Raw genomic sequence first — 23497 nt, forward strand, 5'->3', positions numbered from 1 at the left:
ACAATACTGAACGAGGTGTGATGTTTGTTGGTTGGTTGGTTTTTAGATGAGGTCTCACCGTGTAGCTCTTGCTGGTCTGGAACTCTCTATGTAGAACAGGCTGGCCCCTAACTCAAAAAGATGTACCTGCCTCTGCCTCCTGAGTGTTGGGATAAAGGCATGAGTCATCATGCCTGGCAAAAAAAAACAAAAAAAACAAACAAACAAAAAAAAAACCCAAACATTTTTAAGTGTCTTTATGAGGATGAGTGCCTAAAAGAGGGTGGCCTTTTAAAATCAGCTGGGCAGATATGTCCCACGATTCCTCCCACATAACATATACACCAGAAATGCGATAGTCTTTGCACGTTTTTATTTAATTACCATTCTCTGAAGGTGTAGCCAGTAATGGCTTTGCAAGCCATAGGGCAGGGAAGAGGGTGGTTTTCCTGGACATACAGTGGTGAACGAGCCTCGGTGGCCTCCCATGGCAGCGGGGTGAGGAGACAGGGAGGGACCGTAAAGTGACACATGTTCAGCAGCGTGAGACCATAAATACATCCTTTACACCAGATCATATGTACACACGTGAACATATATACACAAGTATAAAAATACCTGCCCTACTCGGCACAGAGTTTCCAAAGAACAGAATCGATTTCTGAAACACACACATAAAAGGGGGAAACAAGAGTCTGTGGCAGTTCTGCCTGACTTGAATGGAGGCTGCAGGCCCCCCCCCCCCATGAGCTCAGTTGCAGCCCCTCCTGCTGTAGGGCAGAGGTGGGTGGGACTCGGGGAGGGGAAGTCGGGCCTGCCCTGACATGGAGAGGCAGCCTGTGCCTGAGTTGCTGAGGATGGCTGACAGCATGGAGTTTTACATTTTCTTTAAAAATAATAAAAATATCCTAATTTAATGATGTTCTTTTAAAAAAACAGAGAGTCTCCTTTATATTGTAGAAAAGAAGGCTAATATTTTAAATTATACTTTACATTTCTTGTGAAAATGAAACCTATGCAGATGCAAGACTCTCAGTGATTTCCAACGCTTTTAGTGGAGGACACGCCCCTCCCTGGCTAACCAGGAGGACACACCCCCTGGCTAAGAGGACACGCCCCCTGTCTTACCAGGAGGACACGCCCCTCCCTGGCTAACCAGGAGGACACGCCCCCTGGCTAAGAGGACACGCCCTGGGCTTACCAGGAGGACAGGACCCTGGCTTACCAGGCCTTCCAGCACCTGTGCTGCCAGGTCTCAGTGAGAGTGCCCCAGAAATCAGTCAGTTGTATAAACAACGTGCTTTGATGTAAACCCCAGTAACAAAAAATAGTTTTATATCAAATACAGTATCAAATTGTCATTTCATGTAAACACAGTGATTCTTGGTTTAGGATTTGAGGCCAGAGTACCACAGAAAAATGGCCATGGGATTAATCCCTGTTTGTTTGTTTTTTTTAAAAAAAAAGTCAAAAACTTATAAAAGACAAGAGTCCCTTGATCCCCTTCTTAGGCTGTTGGTAGCAAACTCTTTACTCCGGTTAGAAGTGGCTTCCTCAGGATGATGTTCCCGTAGAAAGCACCAGAGAGGCCAGGACACCGTGGAGAGGCTGTATAGCAGGGGCTGCTGGCTGTGCATGTGTGGAAAAGGGCCGTCTCCCATCTTTCTGCAAGGGGTCTCCTGACCCATAGCCCTGCCTCTGTCCACCCTGGAGTCTCTGAAGAAGCTTTGGTGGTGAACTGTTGTCTCCTGCCTTCTGCATATGCAGCAGAGTCCTGGTTCCAAGGCCCCAGTGTCCTCTGAAGCCCATGGTTGATAGGTCCTCCTGTTTCCAGATATCTTGGAGCACCATCCCCTCCCAAACTAAGCAAGCCCAAGCAAAAAGAAAAAACTTAGAGATTTGCATGCTGGTCTACTGCACGGTGGCCTTGAGCGCCTGCCACAGAGGCCTGGCCACTACCCCTGGAGCTCGGAGAAGGGAGTAGGGTAGCCCTCGCTGCAGCTGGATGAGTTGCTCAGCACGGCTGACCCTGGGCTGGAGTCTGCGGGAAACCAGTGGAGACAGGCTTCGGCTCTGGCCCTTTTCTCTGCATACCTAGAAACCCCTCTGCTTTTAAACAGGCTCTGGGCTGAGGATCTTGGCAGGCTCAGGGCACAGCTGGCGCGCACAGTGGGTCTTACCTGAGCTGCTCAGACACTGGGCTGAGCTGGATTTGCCCAGGAGGGTGGCTAGGCTGCTGGCTGGCACCCATCCCTCCTTGCTGCTGGTCAGGTCCCGAACATACCTGAAAGAGGAAGTCAGTGTCTGTAATGTTCCCCAAGCCTACAGTCTGTCCCTGGGTGCCTCTGAGGTGGTCATATGGATGCATCTGAGGTAGGAACATACAGAGGCATGGCTGAGGTAGGATAGGAACATAGGTCATCTCTGAGGTGGGAACACATAGGCCATGTCTGAGGTGGAAACTCATAGGTCATGTCTGAGGTGGGAATCACAAGGGTCATGTTTGAGGTAGGATCACACAGGAATATGTTTGAGGTAGGAACACAGATCATATCTGAGGTGGGAACATGCATGTCCGAGGTGGGAACACATAGGTCATGTCTGAGGTGGGAACTCATAGGTCATGTAAGGTAGAAATCACACAAGGTCATGTCTGAGGTGGATTACACAGGGTAATATTTGTGGTAGGATCACACAGGAACATGTCTGAGGTGGGATCACACAGGGTCACGTCTGAAGTAGGAATCACACAGGGTGATATTTGAGGCAGGAATACACAGGTCATGTCTGAGTTGGGATCATACAGGGACATGTTGAGGTAGGAACATTTATGTCACATCTGAGGTGGAATTATACATGAACATGTCTGGGGAAGGAACACACAGGTCACTCATGTCTGAGGTAGAATTGTCTGAGGGACATGTCTGAGTAGGAGAGCTTACTGCTATCTTACCAGAGGCCCTCAGTTCCTTCTTCCACAACCTCCACCATATCTCCACTCCTCATGGCAAGGGTGTCAGAGCCCCCTTTCTCACCATCCATCAGCACTGTGTATTTACCTGGAACCTGGGGTGACAAGGTATAGCACTGAGGTTTCCTCTTGTTGGCACTCCCTCCCTCCCAGCGCCAGCAACACACCCATCCTCCTCGCATGTGTGTAGCAAGGCTCTACACTAGCCACAGTGCTCACATTAGAACTAGCAAGGGGAAGACCCATGCAGAGCTGGGGTTCTGCCATTTGTGGAGGTTTTGGTGAGACTTCTGGCTTAAACTGAAAGACTCCTAGTGTTGGGGAGATGGTACAACTCATACCGTGGCCATGTTAAAAAATAAAGATGTGTGTGCCAATGTGTCCATGTCACTGCCCGTCTTTATGGCGGGGCATCCTGAGCTTCTTGCTGACCTTCAAGCCAGTGTGGGCATAGCTTTATGAAAGCTTGGCTAGGGTGTTCTTCCAGTGTGAGGTGTGCGTACGTATGGGCTGTCCCCTTAAGAAGGGAGGAACCTGAGCTCTAGCAGAGGCAGGTGGGCACGGGGTACCTGCCATGGGGCTGTGGGTGGTGGATACTGATCTGAGTGAGCACCTCCAGGTGATGAACAGTGGCTGCAAGGACGGGCCCAGGCCATTGTGCATCCTCACTACACCCAGGGGCCCACCCTGGGACACCACAGGGAAGCCATGGTTACCAGCTTCCTAGGGCCCACTCCTCCGTCTTCCTCAGCATCGGATGAATTGATGAGCTCCTCAGCACTGGACCAGCCTCCGTCCTCCTCAGGGGCCTCCAGTGAGTGGGATGTTTTGCTCCAGCCTAGGAGTAACAGTGCCCGATGAGGTGTGTGCATTTGCACGTGCACGCATGCGCACCCAGACACACACACTCTGCAGCCACCATTATCCAAGTGAATTCCCTATGAGGTCCATGGAACTCTGAACTTTAGCCTACTATCTTCCTTGGTTCATTGAAGTATGTGGCATGTGACAGCTTTCTGTCACTGGAATCACCTGCTTAGACTCCCCACTGGTCTCTATGCTGTTGTAAAATGCTGGGTCCATTCTGCTGTGTCTGCACAGCACAGGGAGATGCAATGTGAAAGTGTCTGTTATCTACTTGCTGGGCCACTCTAAGGGGTAAGATGAGGCCTGTAACTGCCCCGGATGTGTCCATCTTCTTCAGGCCCCTGGCTCTACCAAATCCACCTACTTATACCCTGCAGCAAACCCCGTGAAGGGGAGCCGTCTTCAGATAAAACTCTGACAGTCAATACCTACTCTGCTGCCAGGAAAAACAATTTCCAGCAAGAATAACTAAGTAAACTCCTGACCTGTGAGACACACAAGTTAATGACCAGGAATATGTCAAGCCATGTATGGGTAACCTAGTAATGACAGAGCCCCAGTCCTGCCTTTTGGAAAGTCCACTGGATTGGCCAGTGGGTCCCCGAATTTCCCACTACTTCTTTCTTGTTTATCTAGCTGTGTGCTCCAAAGGATAACCGCGGTATTTCCCATATTGCAGAAGTGGAGATGATGAATTCCTACTGGGTAAATTCTTCACTCATTAATAGGTTGGAGCAACTACCCTGTCATACCTGTGTTGAATGACACTGGAGGACACATCACCACACAAAAAGCACAGCATGGTAGGCCAGCTTGCTTGTTGGGTCTGAAGCTAGGCATATCTGACAGGTGCGGGTGCAGTGTGGTTCTTCCTTGTAAGGGAGTGCGGGGTGTGATGGGATTACAGAATAGCCTCTGTGACATCAGGGCAACGAAGAGCCTGTTAGCTCCTCAACCACTCCATGGCTGAGCCTGCCCAGAGCCAGTGATGGAAACCTTCTGTTTCAGGACACTGGTAAGCCTCTCTGTCTTCCTAGGGAACAGCTGGGCCCAGATACTTCTAGCTACTGGGTAGGCAGGCACAGAGCCCACCTAGCCATGGCAGGAACAGATGGAGCCACTGTCTACCTCCCTGAGGCCAGACTCCAGGGCCTGGGGACGGACAGCTATGTACTTGGTCCTGGGAAGTGTCACATCAGACCTGCATATACATTAAGAACTGAGTTCTAGAAGTTTCGGTCATCTCCCTTCTTGCTCCAAGCACAGGTGCAGGCAGCCTGAATCAGTCATCGTCTTTACCTCCAACTACCTTTGTGTTACTACAGAGCTCACGTAGGGGCCTCGACCTGAGCAGAGGAACACTTCTGAGTACACAACTTTCCAACATCAGAGACCACACAGCGGGTCACAAACTATATAAATGGTTGCCTCCCTTAGTGTATCTATGAGACACTTCAGTCAGCTCAAGCGTTGGCAGTTGCCATAGCTGAAGTGTCTGTGACCAGAGCAGCACCAGGTCATGATGCTGCCAGTAGCTTCTGGACACTCAGTTAACAGGGAGCCCAACATGCTGGCCTGGCAGTGTCTAGATTAGAGACAAGAACATAAAAGGATTTACTAGTATTGATGACCACAAACCAGGCAGCCGCAAAACATCTTTCTCTCTGTCTCTCTGTCTCTGTATGTCTCTCTGTCGCTGTCTTTCTGTCTCTCTGTCTCTCTCTGCCTCTCTCTGTCTCTGTCTCCCTCTCTCTCTGTCTCTCTCTGTCTCTGTCTCCCTCTCTCTGTCTCTGTCTCTCTCTGTCTCTGTCTCTGTCTCTCTGTCTCTCTCTGTCTCTGTCTCTGTCTCTGTCTGTCTCTGTCTGTCTCTCTCTCTCTCTCTCTCTCTCTCTCTCTCTCTCTCTCTCTCTCTCTCTCTCTCGGCCTGCATCTGCACCCACATGATGCAGTGCATGATGGCAGGCAGGAAGGAAGGATGGGGACACTAAGCTGGAATGGCACAGCCCCAGCTCTGACTGTCATCTCCAAGTGCCATGTCCCATGGGGATGTCTCGAGGTCTGCGTAACAAGTGGACCGTGCTGAATGGATGGGAGCGACCTTCAGAGGTCTCAGGCGGATGGGAACACAGCCTCAGTGGGCGGGGCATCTACCCATCCGAGAACTCTAGGCGGCTGCCTGCCTCTGAGGACTGCAGTTGGGTAATTAGGGCTTGGGACACTGTTTGGGGGTAGAATAAGTCTGGCAGCATGCCAGGGAACCCTCGCCTGGAGTCTGAGATCCTCGGGGGACAATGGAGGACTTGGGACAAGGAAGGACCAGAGAGTCAAGCCCAGAGTGTAGCTGACTCCAGTGACCGTCTGCCTGGTGCAAAGACTTGATCTTGCAGCTTGTTTCTACCCAGAAGGACTGGGCCAGCTGGTGACTCAGGGGAGGGCGCTGGAACTGTGACCAATAGGGGACCTGCAGCCTGCACCAGCACCGAGTGGCAAATCTCAGAGAAAAGTTGGTCAGCCAAGCGGGGCCTGGGCCTGTGCTCGCCAGCCATGGGCCAAGGAGCCAGAGGGAATGTGGCGTCTGTCAGCATCTGTTACTAGGCATCAAGCTGTGAACCATCAGTTACTGCTGCTCCTGGCTCCTCTGATCTACTCGCTTTCACCCTAGGTGCACATCCTGCACAGCCAGACAGCATGCCGGGCTGGGTTCAGGGGCTGCAGCGCTACCTCGCAAACCAAAGGGAGTCGGGTCGCTCTTTACTTCATGCCGCTTAGCTTTTTTGTCAGGACTGGTCGGAGAGGCTGCAGGAAGAGGAAGAGGAAGAGGCAAAAATACAACCATAGAGAGAAAGCTGCAGAACTGTGTGGAGGAGGCAGGCGACAGATTCGTGAGATGAAATGGCTGAGGGGTCTCACAGGCAAGGGAGAGGCCCGGAGAGTGGAGGTGGTAGATGGTGGCCTTAGCCGTCAGTCATCCTCTTAGGGGATGCCCTCAGCTCTGCTTTAGAAAGACTGCAGGAACAGAACAGGCTTTGTTTGTTCAAGTTCGAAGCCAGGTAAGAATTATAAATTGGGACTCATGCTTGTCACTCGGGGAGAGCGGGAATTGGGAGGGAGCCCTGTGCAGAGCTGAAGCATCCCAGGACTTTGGTCCCAAAGAGCATCCCCGGGTGACAGAACTATTTCAGCTCTCAGCTAAAAGGCTTCTTTGCCACTGTTCACTGGCAAACACCCTGGTGGACGCCTGGCCATAGAAACCAGCACTGGAGGGTCACTATAGCAGAAAGGCAGAGGCCTGCAGAGCTGACAGGAAAGTGTGAGGTGAGGCAGAGGGAGGAGGGGCAGAGGACATCAATCAGGCTGGAAAAGTGGTCAACAGCCCACCTCTTAGGAGGCTGCACCTACTAAGTTGTCTCTCTCTGTATCCAAAGGCACCCCTAAAAGATAACGTCAGGCGTCTGTATCCACACAGCATTGGCGGGCATGAATGACAGGGCAGGAGATGGGCTTGTGTGGCTGCAGGTGGCCCCAGAGGTGGCCACAGGAAGATGGTGTGGAAGGCAGTGGGGGCACTGCCTCTTTACCTTTCTGACCTTTGAGGTTAGCCAAGCCCTGCAGCGTGAAGCGCTTTCTGGAAAGCGCAGAGCTTTCAGAGGTAGAACTAGGGACCGCATCGTCTAGGAGGGAGGAGAGACAGAGTGCAGATAGCATCCAGGAGGGAGGCTGGCAGGGTGCACAGGCCATGGCTCAGGTAGGCAGGCCGAGAGCAGTTGAGCATCCCAGGGTGCACTGGTGGAGGCGCCCGGTGACCATGAATGAAGGGTCTCCTACTGTGTGACCCGTGTGCTGAAGGGCTCCTGGGTTCTCCCATGCTGGCTGGTGCGCATCCCAGGAGCAGTGTGTGCGCTCACACGGCAGCCAACACTCACCTTTGCCCTTCTCGGGGGGCTTTGGTAATGATGAGCTCACGCAGCCTTCCAGGCAGAGCGGGTCCGTCTTCCGATCTTCGAGCTTCTTGACATTTCTTGTGCTCCCTTTTGTGGGACTGAAGGCAACACCGACCCATAAAGAAACAGCATGCTGGTTAGTGTCTTAGGGCTGACCGAGGACTGTAGCCATCAAGACATTTTGGCTTCTACACTGTCTTCTAGGAGCTGTCCCTCATTCAAAGTTGGTGACCAACTGCCACCTGGCTGTACATTGGTATGCTGACTATCACGAGAGGTAATCTACAAATAGGAAGCTGTGAAGCCGCTCTTCCTCTTAGGAGGAAGTTAGGGCCTTGTGCAAACTGTGGTGTTTACAGAGATGCCGCTATTCTCCCTTCTGTTTTAGGGACAGTTCCACTCTGTAGCTTTAGCGGATCCTTTTGCTGCCGTGTCCTGTGTGCTGTGATTCTAGGCATGCCCAGTAGAAAACTCCCCTTCCTGGGCTTCTGACTGATGAACTGACATGCTCACCTGGTGCTGGCTGGCGTGGGCAAGGGAAGGCTGTGGGACTGCTCCAGGGCTCGGTGCTGGCTGGCTTCTGTGGAGGAGGGGCACACACCAGTTATCAGTGGGAACTGAGCACCGTTGCACTCACAGGCTAAAGGCTCTTGGGTAATTGACAAAAGCACAGGAGAAAACACACAGAAGCCAAAGGCAGCCTCACCCCGGCAGGCCTGCAGTTGGCTGGTCAGCACCTTCCGAATCTCATTCACCCACGCTGCTTTAATCTCGGGAGTTGGTGCCTGTCCCAAAAGATAGATGGGAGCAAATGATGAGAAAAATGTACTGCGGTTTCCACCAGATACCCTCAAGGAGCATCCTAGGAACTGAGGGACCCTGTGTAGGAAGCAGGAGCAGGTGACAGGAATGCCCCCTTGGGGGTCCCCCTGCAGCACAGGACTGCTGCAAAAGGCTATGGATTTGCGCGGGTATCCAGGGCACAGCAAAGACGGCCAGTGACTAGCAGGGAGGCCATCTCTTCTGCTGATGCTGGTGTGCTGGGCTAGTGGCATGTCCTGCAGGACAGGTCTTCCAGAAGTGTCCCTTATTTGACCTTGTTTTAGGTGATAGGTACAACAGCAGGTCTCTCACTCACACAGGCAGACAAATGGGTGTGACTGGGCTCAGAGTGTCACCTGTGGCCAGGACTGATATCCAGTGTTAGTAAAGTGGTGTGAGGCCCAGCCTGAGTACTCCTGCCAGGACAGCTGCTGGGCCCAGACCTTGATTCAGGTAGTGTGGCCTGCTGGGCTGGGTATAAAACTAGAAGGCACAGTGGAGCTACCACACTACTGTGGCCACTGTGTGCTGGCCAGTAGCCAATTTACCTTGTGACTCTGAGGGCAAGTGAAAGGCACAGCCATGCTGACTAGGCCCTTAATGGAGTACTTAGGTCTCATGGAGAGGATGCTACCCCCTGAGCCTATATTGTAGCTCTGCCCTCTCTCCCATGGGCCAATAAGGACTAGCATGCCATACATTCCACCAGACGGCCAGGCTGTGTGGAGAAAGTTCTCTAGGGCTAGTGACAGAGGTGGGAACCAGAGCCACTGTAGTGTGCTTCTAGCTCCCCAGCTGAACTTGCTCCCAATTTCCATACTGTGCCTAGCACATCTTGTGTCCCAGGACAGTAGCTCCTGTTTCTGGGGGATGCACCTCATTGAAGACTGTTGGCCTGGTTCTCACAGGAAGTCTCTCACTGGTCACCCTGAAGAGACCCCAGGGTGCCCTTGGCTCCTGGTTTGCAGGGCAGGTGGGTGGCTGTACCTGAATGATGTAAACCTCCTCCCTTGCGTTGTACCAGATCTCGAACTTCTTGGTGTCACCCTTCACATTCTCTGTGATGCCAACAGCAGTCATCTGGCAGGGGTAGGAATAGACAGGCATCAGCATGTATCTCACCCAGAGATGGTGGAAGCTGAGGGAGCCCCTGGGGGCGGGGTAAGGACTAAGGATGGCGGAGGTCCCAGCTCCCACTTCTGGGTGTCCACAGCCCTCAGTGTTAGATTGAGACTGATTTCCCTCCCTCTCAGTGCTGCTCCAGTCACTCACATTCAAGGACTGCTTGTAGCTGTAGGAAGGAGCCTTCTCGTACCCCTCCCCATTCTCCTCCCTCTTCTTGCAGAAGAGGACGGCCTTCTCGTGAAGGAAGAGGTGCCGCTGCATGGGCTTGAACCTGGCTAGCTCCTTCACCTTGGTGTGGCCCTTCTTGTGGTCCGTCCACACGCTGAAGGAGCCTTGCATCAGCAGCTTCCCCAGGTCCCCAAGGTTTCCCTGTAACACAGGACACGTGCTGGGGCATGCAAGGCAGGTGAACTCAGGCTGGCTGGCATCCCATGCACATTGGAAAGACGCACACCGCAGTTATCCTTGCAGCACATTCCAGAGGGGCGAATTAGGGGAGGTGGCAAAAGACTGGACAGTCACTGCAGGGGTGCGGCCAGGGGAAAGAGGAGGCATGGCACGGAGGAGCCACAGACACTACTGTGAAGAAGGGACAGCACTTAGAACCCGAATCCATAGTAGGTTTCAGTTAGCCACATGTCCCCAGGCCCTATTAGGTGTAAAAGGTGTGTCACTGGGCTGAGGCAGGGATGGATAGGGATTATGGAACCTGAGCTTCATACTCGACTGTTATAAATCTAAAACTATTAAAAATAAACACAACCTAGTCATTAAAGAAAACCAGAAAATGAATGCTAAACGGACGTTCAGAGAAGCAAACCCTTCGATGTTGACTCGAGGTGGGCCTGTACAAGGTTTACTCTAGGCAGCCACCTGTCTCCGGCCACTGGACCACACACCTTATCACAGAAAAGAGAGGGTCCCAGCCGCTGTTCAGGAAGTAGGCAGGAGGGAAGGTTTCGGGTGTATTCCTGTTGGAGAGGCCCTCACCCTCCTGGGGGAACAGTCTTGGTTTGCTTCACATATGGACAAGCTTTCGACTCAGAACCCGGGGCTGTCCTAGGCCCTCGGCCATATGTGTTTACTTCAAGGCTCAGGGAGCTTGGAAGTATCGATAGAATTTCCCTACCAAACTGCTCACGAGACAAGGACAAGATGGACAAAGGCCAGCATGTCCTCAGCACCACATGTCACTATGGGGCCTTACATCATAGCCAGTGATGGCTATGAGGTGCATGGAGTCGTTCACTGCCTTGAGGATGCCCAGGATGGAGCTCAGTGCCTCTTGCAGGTCCTCGGCCCCTTCACAGTGCTTGCTGTACTTCAGCATTTCCTGAGGAGGCACACGAGAGAGAGGATGCAGTTAGACACCACGCGCTTCCGCCTCTCCCCTCCGAGCAGCTGACTGTCCTGAAGACGGAGTCTGTGGAAGCCTGTCCTGGACAGACACCAGCACACCAACCACCAGATTCCTGCTGCTTGTCGGAAGGTCACCTTACACCGTCCCAGAAGCCAGGTAACAGACGGACAGCTGGGTTCTGCGGGGCGGGGGTATCTGGCCAGAAAAGTGCATCCTTGACTCACTTGCTGCCAGGGCCCTGCCGAAGGCATGGGGATAGAATCCCCTTCCTGTCCGGCCACACTGAGCTGGAGGCTCCTCACTCTCCACTGGGCTAGGGGCCAACGGGACAGACACGGCTCTTCTCTCATTCTCCGTGGAGAGGCCATGGCCATCAACATAGACTCCTAGGACAGCTGGCCATGGGCAGGTAACTGGCTCTACGATGTTTAACACACAGTAGGCCCACACACATGGTTCAGTGAATCAGGGCCACAGCAAGTGGCTCACAAGAGTTCCCTTGGGCATAGGATCAGGGCTCCGTGAGCCTGAGGGCAGCTGGCCCCAGGTAGGCAGGTGCGGCTGACCCGGGGCAGCGGCTGGCGCTCACCTTGAGCAGCAGCTGGTACTTGGTTATCCTCTGCACAGGCTTCAGCAGGTAGGAGTCGAGGCTCAGCTTGTGGTCCAGCTTCTTCTGGCACTCCTGCGACCACCAAACACTTGGTCATGCAAGGTCACGGCTCTGCCCAAGGTCACCGGGAAGGAAATGCTAGTGCGGGAAGGAAATGCTAGTGGGGGACGGGGCTGGGGACCAACCTGGAAGAAGGGACAGTCAGAGCACTGTCTCCACAGGCTCTCGGAGCGTGGCTTGTTCTGACAGTACTTCTCATAGATCTGGAACTCCTCCATCTGCAGCCGGGAAGGACAAAGAGCACAGGCTGCTTCCCAGTCAGGCTGGGCAGCTTTCCGACCCCAGAGCTGAAGCTGCTGCTCAAAGGGCACTCCCCGAGTCAGGCTTGCTGTTCACCGACATCGGAGCCTCGGATTCTAACCTCCTTGCCACCGACCATTCGCAGCCCAGAGAGGTGGGAGGGAGATTGTTCATAGTACCATCTGTGTATTTACATAAAACGTCAGGGTGCTCTCAGGCTACTTTCCAAATTATATAGGTTATTTATAGAATACACATGAGCAAGATGGCTCATGTTAAAAGCACTGGCTGCTCTTGCGGAGGACATAGGTTCCGTCGCCAGCATCCAGGTGGCAGCTCACAACTGTCGGTACTCCAGTTAAAGGGAATACACACACACACACACACACACACACACACACACACACACGCATGCACACACACACATACATACATACACACACACACATGCACACACACACATACACACACATGCACACACACATACACACACATGCACACATGCACACACACGCACACACATACACACGCGCGCACACACACACGCACATATACACGGCATATATATGCATACATGCATACATACATTCAGATACTCATATATGCATATTAAAAATAAACCTGGATATTTTGTAAAATCAAATTGCCCCTGGGTGCTCAGGGAATGTAGAAGGCCCTGGGGTGTGGCTAGGTCTAGGACAGAGTGCTCTGGGGGTTGCAGATGACTTGGGGGTACAGCAGGCTCTGGGTCTTTAATGGCTAAGGGTACATATGGCTATAGATCACAGAAGTTCCTGGGGTATGGAGGGATTTAAAATGCAAAGGGTCTGGGATAAAGACCATGTGGAGATACAGTTTAAGACATTTGGAAGGCAGATAGTGGTGGTCACATGGTTCTGTGGCATGAAATGGGCCCAGGAACATAACCTTGATGGTTTGTGGGCACAGAGGACACCGTAGAACAAAGGTCATCTTCACAACCTATCCCGGCTTGCTTTAGCAGGATGGCATGGGTGAGCTCCTGCACCCTCCACCCCCGATGCCCTTGCTCTCCCTTTGACTCTGGAGTCCTCCTGGGCTTTGATTTCTATCCCCAACCTGTATGACCCCCAGCTCACAGCTGGGATCAAGTGAAGCCGTGAATGAGACATAAGCAGATAGCCTCAGCCCCTGATGCTGCCTGAGTCCTGTGCCACCGTCCCCAGCTGCGGAAGGTCAGTCGACGATGTGCACAGTGAGTGTGGAGCAATAACATCTCCAAAGACAGAGGGTAGCCTGCACCTCACCCCTGCCACTGTGGTTACCCCAGGTTACCCCACCCTCGCTGTCTGACAGCTGGGCAGCACCTCCCACCAGAAGGTCACTTCCTAGGGCTCTGTTAATCTGAATTCCCTTTCCATGACTTCACAGTCCAACCCCACATAGGTGGCCTCTCACCAGAGTAAGGAGCTCTTCAGGACCTGGACCACAGACTCCTACTCTAGAGCTTGGCCCAACCACTGTGCTGCAGATGAAGGGAACGGTTTCCGGGTTATTCTGTAGGCACAGCCCTACAACACTGCCCCTGAGTATCTCAAGGAGACTCGGCTGGCTCTGGGGTACCGACGGCTGTGGAATAAATGCTGGGGTATAGAGGGCTGTAGACACTGCATGAGGGATTCTTATCAGTCACAAGGGTGCTGCTGCTGGCTATCGGCCACTGACCCACAGAATGATGGCCACCCCAGGTTTGGGGACTCGGAGATACACTAATGACCAGGCTGAGCTAAGACAAATATGGGTCCTTCTTCCCTCCTACGTGGAGACAGGGTGTCACTGTCACCTTTGATAGCCTAGAATTCACAGAGATCTATCTGTACCTACCTACTAATGCTACGGTTAGAGGTGTGGGATGCGGACCACCTCATCTGGCCCTTGGCAGTGACTCCAGAGCCTCAGCGCCCAGTTCCTGCCCAGACCCAGTTTAGTGTGGGGATAGAACCTGGGACCTGCTGACCTCGCAGAGGGGAGGTGTGGCTCTGACACAGTTCACGGTGTTCAGCATGATATCCTACAGGTCTGAGAGAAGTTAACCGTATATTCTGCTCTTTCTGCTCAAAACCTTTCCACACGCCCCTCTTTTAAACTCCTCTCCACTACTGTGTGAGGGAAAACCTATGAGTCTAAGAGGAGAAGGTGGATGAAGAGAGGCCCAGTGCCCTTTCCAGTGATGTCCAGGTAGCAAGGCTCAGGCAACAACAAACCAACCCAAGGGACGTTCGGCCACACTGGGCCTCAGAAACAATGACTCTAGCAACTCCAGACATTGCGCCTGATGTTTCCCCTCCTTTCCCACTACACTGGAGACACTGCTGTCTGCTCTGAGGGCAGTGGGAGCTGAAGACAGCAGTGGTTGGCAGCCTTGAGGAAGCAGGCGACACATGGCGAGTGTGACACAGAGGCACCAAGGCACCTCACATGCTTAGTGATGTACGTTCAGGACCCCTCGGAGGAGCCCTGACAGATACGCTACCCATGAGACCCACAGTTAGAGATACATACCCTCTCCAGAAAGCATCTCCCCACCAGCTCTGGGCAGTCGATGCAGCTCTCCAGCTCCCGCAGGAATATTCTGTTAGAGAGGTTGTCAGGGAGGCAGTGGACACAGCAGAATCAGGTGACACTGTCTTCCAGAGACCCAGAGCAATCTCTTCACAGCATGGCGGTAACCCCCACCTGGCCTGGGAGCCTGCAGCCCACACCCGTCCCTGGCTCCTCAGTGCCCCCAGCTGTCTTCTTTATCCGGCTTGGTGCTCTGCGCTAGCCTTGGAGCTACCCTTCTTGGGGCAGAGGTGAGATGATGGGCAGAGTCGGGCTCTGCAGGCCCTACATTCGCTGGCCGCGAGCTTGTGGGTTTTCTGGGATCCACCAACTCCCGTGCGTTCTGTCTGCACACTGACTTGCACCTGTCCCCTGGGGAGGTTCCAGGAGAGGAAGGCTGCCTGGGGTCCACTGCAGTTTGAAGCCACAAGGGCCAAGTTGAGATCTAGCTTCAGTGATGCTAAAGCGAAGGCTCTGAGCAGAGAAGGATGGCTGTGTGAGGACTGGGCTGGGGGGGGGGGTGAGGTTGGGTGGGGTCGGGCGGGCAGCCATTTCCTTTGTAAGCCAGGAGATGCCGCAGAAGGACCTAGTCTTTGGAGGTCCCACACTCTAAAGAGGAATCACAGGGGCCGGCCTGCTTCCCAGCATCCTATCCCCTCAGCGGGCAGTACGCCTATCGTCCAGCCACTTCACTCATGAGCCAGCAGGACAGCAGCTCACAAGCAGCTCAGAGGCAGAATGCATCATGGGTACCTACTGCACATGCCTGTGGCTCTCTGGGAATTCTCCCTGGAGATTTGACCCAGCCAACACCCCAGGGCTATAGATGTGTGCCTCCCGAAGGCAGCCATGCCAGAAGCAAGAGATCACAGGGACTGCGTGCGTCCACATACGCATGTGTCTATGACTGGGTGAAGTGCCCCACCTGTTGTGGAAGTGATAGATTTCCTCCATGTTTCCAAACAGAATGTTCTTCTTGTTTTGCAGGCCTGTTGAGATGAGGTGTGCCATCAAGGGGTTGTCCATCTCTGCAGCATAGCCCTGCAAGGGAGGGGAGGGGCTGTCAGCCAGGAGAGCCGTGCCTGCAGCTGACAGGAAGTGTGGTGGGCTTGGTACCACTGAGTGTGAGTATCGGGATCCAGGGACACTGCCCCGATGCTTTAAGTGAGCCAAGTGCCTAAGAGGAAGCCAGTGGTGAGTGCTCGCCTGGTCTGCGTTCCATCCACAGAACCCCCCGCAGAGACAATGACACTGAGGTGCCAGCTTGCCTGTCCATGCTTGCCTGCAATGGTCATCTGGAAAGGACTCATAAAATGACCACAAACAGTACCCAGTGTGGAGGCAGGTGGAGCGCCCATCTTCCTTTCTGACCTTTCTATCCAGGCAGAACCTACACAAGGCAGAGGCTGTGCTGCTCCTGTCCAAATTGTCTTGACTAGGACCCAGGGGCCCCTCCTCAAAGTCCTCTTACTCCAGACCTGCCTTGTTCTGGAACGTTCTTTTCTCTCTCTCTCTCTCTCTCTCTCTCTCTCTCTCTCTCTCTCTCTCTGTGTGTGTGTGTGTGTGTGTGTGTGTGTGTGTGTGTGTATACTGGTATAGTCTTCAAGCTGGCCTTGAACTCGCTCTATAGTCAAGGCAGGCCTTGAACCTGTGACCCTCCCACCTTGGTATCTAGAATGGCTGGAAACACTGGCCTTTGTCAACAGCTCTACCTCCAGCAACAATTTAAAAGTAGAGCTGTTAGTTGGGGATTTAGCTCAGTGGTAGAGCGCTTGCCTAGCAAGCGCAAGGCCCTGGGTTCGGTCCCCAGCTCCGAAAAAAAAAGAAAAAAAAAAAAGAAAAAAGAAAAAGTAGAGCTGTTGTGCGATGGCAGGCCCAACACCTGAACATGCCCAACCTCACCTCTAAGACACAGAGCAGCTCCTCCACGTAGGCCCGCTCCGTGTCCAGAAGTTCATTCATCACGTGTCTGTGGAGAGAGCATGGGGAGCAAGGATGTTAGCGAGAGAGCATCACCTGGATCACTGAGTGTGCAGACTTACCTGTGAATGGAGACGTCAGGGCATCTTAGGACTCGCCCAGTACGGGGATTTGTGGGAGAAGTTGCCCAGCCTCCACTGCCTTCTGGGGTTTCTCTACCCACTTTCTGGCCTCTGTGGCCATCTGTACACTCAATGCCACTTGCACACACACACACACACACACACACACACACACACACACACACACACACACACACACGAGACCGCCCTGCTTCCTTTACAAGCACTGGAGTCTCGCCAAGATGTTTAGCACGAAGCTCCTCCGACCTCTACCCCGGAGCCTCTGAGTAGGTGTGGCTCTTCAGTTTACCACCAGCTCCTGTCCTGCACACGAGAGCTATATGGTAACCACCTGCAGCCCAGCAATGAGCCAGGAGACGAGCACAGGCTTACAAAGCATCCAGCCATCCATGCCTTTCAGATGCGAGGGCTGCCAGCCAATGCCTACAGCCAATCTGCCCCCTTCCTCCACAAAGGCCACAGCCCATGGAGTACCGGACTGAGACCCGGGCGTGGACTATTATAACACAGTCAACAGCCAAGTGACTAGCGGGGAGCCACCTCCATACCAGGGCCCTGTGTGTTGTCCTGCCCGGAAGTTTCTCTGCTGTCTACCCCTCTCTGCCTCTTGCTCCCCATCTTGCTTCAGAACCCAGAAGTGGCAGAACGTTCCTCTCATATGGAGGTTTAGCTCCATAATTCACTGTCCTGCATCTCCTACGGGGGACACTGCTGAGCTTGTTGGGAACATCTGGAAACACGTCGCCTGTGTGCACCTGTTTGCTCGAGTGCTTCCACAAGCCGTGTCTTCATTCCTACATGGAACAAACACACATAGGTAGGACAGTGGGGCTGACCCTTTGCTTCCGTCCCTGAGGTCATGGCCCCAGTTCCTGGGTGACACACCCCTGCGTGTTTTTTCTCCTTTGCGGTTTTACCCTCTTGTGTTCACGCCCTGGCCTGGATGCTGCTCAGACTTCATGAGTGAAGGGACTTGGCTGAAGGGACAGGCAGGTTTCAGTGGGGACATCTGAGTGCAGGCCTTCAGTGTGTCACGGTGTTCAGCCATTCCTCTTCAGGGGCCTTTGTGCTTAGGTATGCATTGTCATACAGCAGAAGGCAGGCTGCACAGGAAGGGCTCAGATGGTCACTGGCCCAGCCCAGACATGTGTGTGTGCGTGTGTGCTGTATTATGTGTGTGTGTGCTGTGTGTATGTATTGTGTGTGTGTGTTGTGCTGGGTGTATGTAGTGTGTACTGAGTATATTGTGTATGTGTGTACTGTGTATATTGTGTGAGTTGTGTGTATATGTAATTGTGTGTGTATGTGTGTGTATGTATTGTGTATGTGTGTGTAGTGTGTGTGTGTATGTGTATGTGGGTGTGTGTGCGTCTCCTCTAGCTCACGTGTTTGTTTCCAGTGGCCATATACATGGTGCTGGCTTCTTTCCTGCTCTGTGTACCAAGGTCTACATGCTGCTTACTATTTTTGTGTTGCCAAAACCCAGACACTCACAGCCCTGCAGCTTGGTGAGAAGCATGGCCCCTCACCTGCGCAGGATGGCCAGGCTCTCCTCCTCTTCTCCTGTGGAGCTGGTGCGGCCCTGCCGGGGCTCACTCATTTCGCTCTGCAGAGGGAATGGCATGCTGTGCGTGAGGAGGAAAAGTGCTCCCTCAGGCACTGACCACCCGGCCTCATTTTCCATTCGGAATAGAGTCTGAGGGGGGCAAGTAGATGCCCCTGAGAGGCCAAGAGACCCAGAGAGGGATCACATGGACAGCCAGGTCAAACCATAGGAAGATGCTGTGCTCTGGCTATGGCAGGCACATGAGGTCATCACAGCAGGAGCCTCACCTTGGCTCTCCTGTAGGGCCCTCTGCGGAGGGCGTTGCCCTCAGAGCTGGAGTTCTCAGAGCTTCGCCAGGAGCCTAGTGTAGAAAGGGGCAGAGAAGGGTGTTAACCCTGTCAAGAACTGTACCCGGAGGGGAAAAGGAAGAGAAGAAAGGATCACAGCAATTTAGACGGGAGAAAAGGGTGATCAGTGAGGGATGTTGGCTGGGGCCCCCACAATCCCTAGACTGGGAATAGCTATAGCTGACGAGAGACAGTGGACAAGAGGGGAGAACTCTCACCGGCACCTTAGAAACCTTGGAATCCCTTGCTTGGGCCATCTCTCCAACCAGCCTCCACCATGGGGGCCAATGGTGGGGTCTTCTCCAGGACATCTGTGGCTGCCATTGGCCAACACAGAAGCCTGCTCCTCTCTGGAGTTTTTGTTCCAGAGTGGAAAGGAAAGACTGCTCTCCTGATATAGTGAGGAGGAAGTCTCTAAGCAAGGGGAGGGCTTGCAGACCATGACACCTTGTGGCTCATGGGGTCTGGAACATGGTTCCACAGTCAGTGACAGCCTGGAGGACTTGGGAAGAGGTCAGAGCTGATCAGGGCCACTGTTCTGGCAACGGCTCGCGATAGTGGATGTGGGGGGGGAGAATGGGCCAGGGGAAGTGACTTGAGGCCCTTTCTTAACAGCTCAGTCAGTGTTCTGTGGGTCACCAGAATTCAGATGAAAGGACCCGACTCCACTGTGGCCAAGGTATAAAAGCAGCCACAGGTGATGATACGTCGCAGGCAGAATGTGGCTGAGTCTTAGTAAAATGAATCAAAACGGGTGACAGAATAAGCCCCGAACTGCAGGCTCTGTTGACCATGAACTGGACCAGGGAGGGCAGGGAGACAGTGTGGCAACAGACTTGGCTTCCTCAGACAGGCCACTTGGCTGCCTGAGAGGAAGAGTGTACCTGGCGAGGGGGAGGGGGACTTGGTTAGCGCCTCTGGTCGGGGGGCCACGGGCTGCACAGGCCGTGTCTGCTTGGCTGCCAGTTTCTTCAGGCTAGCCTGCCTGCGGTGGAACATCTCCTCGGTGCTCTCTTGCTTCTGAAAGACTTTTTGCACGTGTTCCTGAAATGACATGGCTTCTGAGATACCTGCAAGTGTCAGTTCTAGCCCTTTAAAGACACCCTGTCACCCAGAGAGTGTTTGTCAGTGACTGTAGTCTCTACTTCAGCTGAGAGAAGTTCCATGACTTGTGCTGTACCAGCTCTGGTCGGACAGTGAGAGCTGTGTGAGACCCCCGGCAGGACTGGGAGCTCTCTCCACAACTCAGGAAGGATGGTTGTGGATGGGATGGGGGGAGGATTGATCTCACCCCATCACCCCAGAAGTGGAGTTAGGGCAGCTGACTGGGGACAAGGGGGAGCCAGCCAAGCTTTCATGTAATGTCAGCAGTACCGTGGTCTGCCCAGGGTTCCAGTGAATGCCACATCACAACCCCACACCTATTCCAGGAGCTGCTGGGGGAGGTGTGGCATGGAATAACTTCTGTGGTGGAGGAAGGGCTCTCCTTCCTGATGCTCTCATCCCTGCACTTCTACTCACCAACCCCCGTCTCCTACTCGAAGGTCTCTTCTGCAGCTGAGGTTATGGGTCACTGATGTTGCCTAACGTGTGTGAGGCCCTGGGTTCAATCCTTAGCATCTCAAAACCACGTTCTTTTAATACCCTATGCAGTGGTTCCCCAGTGCCCAAACCATACCACCCAGAGACAGAAACCCACGCTGGCATTACCAGAAGGTCCTGGTTGAGGATGCATTCATATTCCTTGTAAATCTTATTGAGCTCCTGAATCTTGTTTTCTGCACCGGTCTCCAGAAACTTCTCGATCTCCTGCAGGGCTGCCTCCGCACCATCCTGAGATTGGCATTTGTCCACAGGCTGAGAGGCCAGCAGGAAGATGCCCTCGTCGCTCCACTTCATGGACTGGAAACAAGGGAAGGCTGTCAGCCTTGGCACCTGCTGCCCCATCCTTCCCCTGTGGCTGCCTGCCGGACCCTGTGCTTGCATGCCTGCCTCCTGTCTGATGCACCTGCAGGAGGTGAGGTGCCTGCCACTAAGGCAAGGGTCCCTGGAGGGATGTGACACTGCAGGCTGACTGGGTTTCCAGGCCTGATCTCACCATAAGCAAGGGGTCAGAATAAAGCAGGACTAACAGAGCACCCAAGAAATCATTACTGGGACACTGAGTGCATGGGGACCAAGGCTCTGAGTGGACAAGACAGAGGATGCGGAGGTGGGTGGGGGAGCTCTAGTTGTCCAGTTAAGTCCAACTGGGTGTCCTACCGTCTCCAGGAGGCTATGCAGCTCCAAGGACTTGCTGAGAAGGTCCCGCCTCCTGGTGACCTCAGAGGCGAAGTGGTCACAGAGGTGCTGGAGTTCCTCACACTTCGGATGGATAGAGTCTACAGCATAGTGCCGGTTCTCAATCAGCTGCTGCCCCTCCAGGGACAGGGCTCTGGCCTTGTCCACGGCCACCTGCAGGACACATCAAGCTAGTCTGTTTAGTCCTGTGTGGAGAGACAAATAGTAAACCCAGTCCTATTGGTGTCTGTCCTGAAGCGGGTGACAGGTGTGGAGTTTGTGGCGCTGTGGCTGCCTGAGGCCACTGTATCCTCAGCATGTTCTGAGGCCAAAGGTTGAGAGAGTCAGGAAGGTGTTGGGCTGCCCGGGCATACAGTAAGAACAGGTTTGAAAGTCAAGAAATAATGACAAAGCTAGACAAAGGGCTGTGGAGGACAGAGTGTGAGATGGCGGAGGACACTTAGGGGTCCCTGCACACTGCCTGTGTGACCCCTTAGGTGCCACTGGAGCTTATGTCAAGGGGAGGCTCAGTCCTGTGCCCTCTGCATGGTCAGAAGATGCTGTGACATTTCCCCTCCCACCCGTGCCCGGCTCTCACGCTGGACTTCTCCTCAAAGGTGGTCAAGTCCTTCAGGAGGTGCTGCACATGGGCCAGGCTGTTGCCAACATCTGTGAACGCGGCTATCTTCTGGGACATGGAATCCAAGGCGGTTTTGACCTGCAACAGAGGAAGACTGGCCTGAAACATCTGTGCCTCATTTAGGGCCCCATGCCTTGAGGGGCAGGGATGGTGACCCCATCAGCAGCAAGGTGATGAGGGCCATCAGGCTTTGGTCAGTCCACTCGGGCCTGCAGAGCCTCTTGGGGGGCTGTTCCTGCCCACAGCCTCACTCCAGGAACACTTGGAAACCAAACAACTCCACAGTACTTCTGAATGACCCACAGGCCACTGGGGAGGCTTTACAGGAAGTACAAGACATTACATACAATGAAAATGGAAAATCTGAATTCGTGGGGTATGTCAAAGAAAGGGGGTGGGAGGGAATGGTTAGCATTCCTAACAAATATGCAAATTATTGATAAGCCGGGTATGGAGATCATTGTGGGTCACCACATCACCCACACCAACACAAGTGCACACCCAACACATGCACACCAAACAGCCCCCCGAACACACACACACACACACACACACACACACACACACCACACACACCGTACCAGACCAGGCTGAGATAGCTTCCCAGGGTATCACATCTAATATTTACAGAAGAATTGGGGGGCTCAGTCAGTAAAGAGCTTGTCAAACAAGCTGTGGACCGAAGTTCACGTCTCCAGTACTCGTGTAAGTGTTGGTGTGGTGGTTTGTACCTGTAACTCCAGTACTCCCTGGGCTTGGGGAGAAGACAAAAGGATTCTTGGGGCTCAGTCTACCTCACCCAGTGAGCTCCAGGCTCGGTGACGAGTTATGTCTCCGCAAGGTAAGGCACAGCATGAGCAAGAAGGACACCGACATCCCTTCTAAACTCTGTGCTCATACATCACTTGTGTATGCATATGAACACACGTGTGCACAGACCCACAGGGACACATATGTAAGCACACATACAAAAAATTAATATTAATCTATACAACCTTCTCCAGAAATTGGAAGTATCCTCTTTCGACTGATTCATTTCCCTAAAATAACAATGTCCTGATTCCAAAACAGGAGAAAGAGTGAAAAAGAAAACCCCAGGTTGATGCGCTCTGAGTCCCTGGACCCCTGCTCCTCAAATCCATGGATCTGTGCGCCCTGAATTGGTTGCAAAAATTAGCAAAGTATTACCAAACTTGACTCAGCCAGACATGAAGCAACGAACTAACCACACACCGTGACCAAGCTTTGTTTCAGAGAAGCATGGCGGGGAAGAATCTGAAAACCTAGTCACAGAGTTTGCAACAGGTCAGAGGTCACAAAATCCATTAGTTGAGGCAAAGAAGGGGATAGACTGGAGATCCACCCTGTCTTAAAATATCTGACAAGAATGGCAGCTGAGGACTCTCGACTTGGTCAGGGGCTCCTGCAGAGGCCCGACAGCCACCAGGATGTCTGGCTGAGGAAAGGGGTGTTTCCCCACGTGGGCCTAAGGCATCCGGGTAACTTTCACTGCTCCTTACTCAAATGGGGAGGCTGTAGCCAGTGTAACGGGGAGAAGTAAATAGGGAAAGAGACACAGCCAAAGGGGAGAGATTCAAGGGTCCTTCTTTGCAATGGCATGATCACCTATGTGGAAACCTCTAAGAACTCGACAGAAGGACAAAAGTAGAGGTGGGCGTGTTTGATGGAGACACACAGGCAGCGGCATGCCTCTGTACTGCAGCAGACACACTCAGAATAGAAACTCCACACCATTCGTATCTTTAAACCAAGCGGCTCAATATTCGTGCAGTAAGACAGCTGAGACCATGCTGAAAACCATGCATCCCTGATGAGTGACGCCAAGAAAACCTGGGCATGTGGTGGCCCCGCTGCTCTGCTGGACTGGAAGGTGGAGTTTAACTGGATGGGCTGGTCTCGTGTGTCCACCTGACACAAGCTGGAGTTATCACAGAGAAGGGCACCTCATTTGAGGAAATACCTCCATGAGACCCAGCTGTAAGGCATTTTCTCAGTTATTGATGAATGGGGGAGGGCCCAGCTCATGGTGGGTGGTGCCATCCCCG

At 53.2% G+C, this 23497-nt stretch overlaps 1 protein-coding gene across 19 annotated transcripts in view; it reads right to left on the minus strand.

Moving 5' to 3' along the window:
- Window positions 1-335: 335 nt before the first annotated feature.
- The window catches only part of Mcf2l (MCF.2 cell line derived transforming sequence-like), a 146407-nt gene continuing 123245 nt past the window's right edge, over window positions 336-23497 (minus strand). For 7 of the 19 annotated variants that reach the window (XM_039094165.2, XM_017599979.3, XM_006253416.5 and 4 more), the window contains 23 exons: window positions 21390-21509; window positions 20774-20965; window positions 20222-20413; window positions 19396-19555; window positions 18452-18525; window positions 18148-18224; window positions 16458-16524; window positions 15481-15596; window positions 14517-14586; window positions 11861-11953; window positions 11655-11747; window positions 10913-11038; window positions 9853-10074; window positions 9568-9660; window positions 8465-8543; window positions 8272-8338; window positions 7741-7856; window positions 7396-7488; window positions 6539-6613; window positions 3667-3788; window positions 2933-3045; window positions 2160-2263; window positions 336-2020 (listed from right to left, as the gene is read on the minus strand). In XM_039094165.2, coding sequence (XP_038950093.1) covers window positions 1935-2020; window positions 2160-2263; window positions 2933-3045; window positions 3667-3788; window positions 6539-6613; window positions 7396-7488; window positions 7741-7856; window positions 8272-8338; window positions 8465-8543; window positions 9568-9660; window positions 9853-10074; window positions 10913-11038; window positions 11655-11747; window positions 11861-11953; window positions 14517-14586; window positions 15481-15596; window positions 16458-16524; window positions 18148-18224; window positions 18452-18525; window positions 19396-19555; window positions 20222-20413; window positions 20774-20965; window positions 21390-21509 — 2550 coding nt within the window. In that variant the 3' untranslated portion in view covers window positions 336-1934. Of the gene's footprint in view, window positions 2264-2932; window positions 3046-3666; window positions 3789-6538; window positions 6614-7395; window positions 7489-7740; window positions 7857-8271; window positions 8339-8464; window positions 8544-9567; window positions 9661-9852; window positions 10075-10912; window positions 11039-11654; window positions 11748-11860; window positions 11954-14516; window positions 14587-15480; window positions 15597-16457; window positions 16525-18147; window positions 18225-18451; window positions 18526-19395; window positions 19556-20221; window positions 20414-20773; window positions 20966-21389; window positions 21510-23497 lie in introns of all 19 variants that reach the window. The other 12 variants (XM_063275044.1, XM_006253421.5, XM_063275041.1 and 9 more) reach the window with 8 other exon arrangements.

This window comes from Rattus norvegicus, chromosome 16 (assembly GCF_036323735.1).
Source record: "Rattus norvegicus strain BN/NHsdMcwi chromosome 16, GRCr8, whole genome shotgun sequence".
Lineage (NCBI taxonomy): Eukaryota > Metazoa > Chordata > Mammalia > Rodentia > Muridae > Rattus > Rattus norvegicus.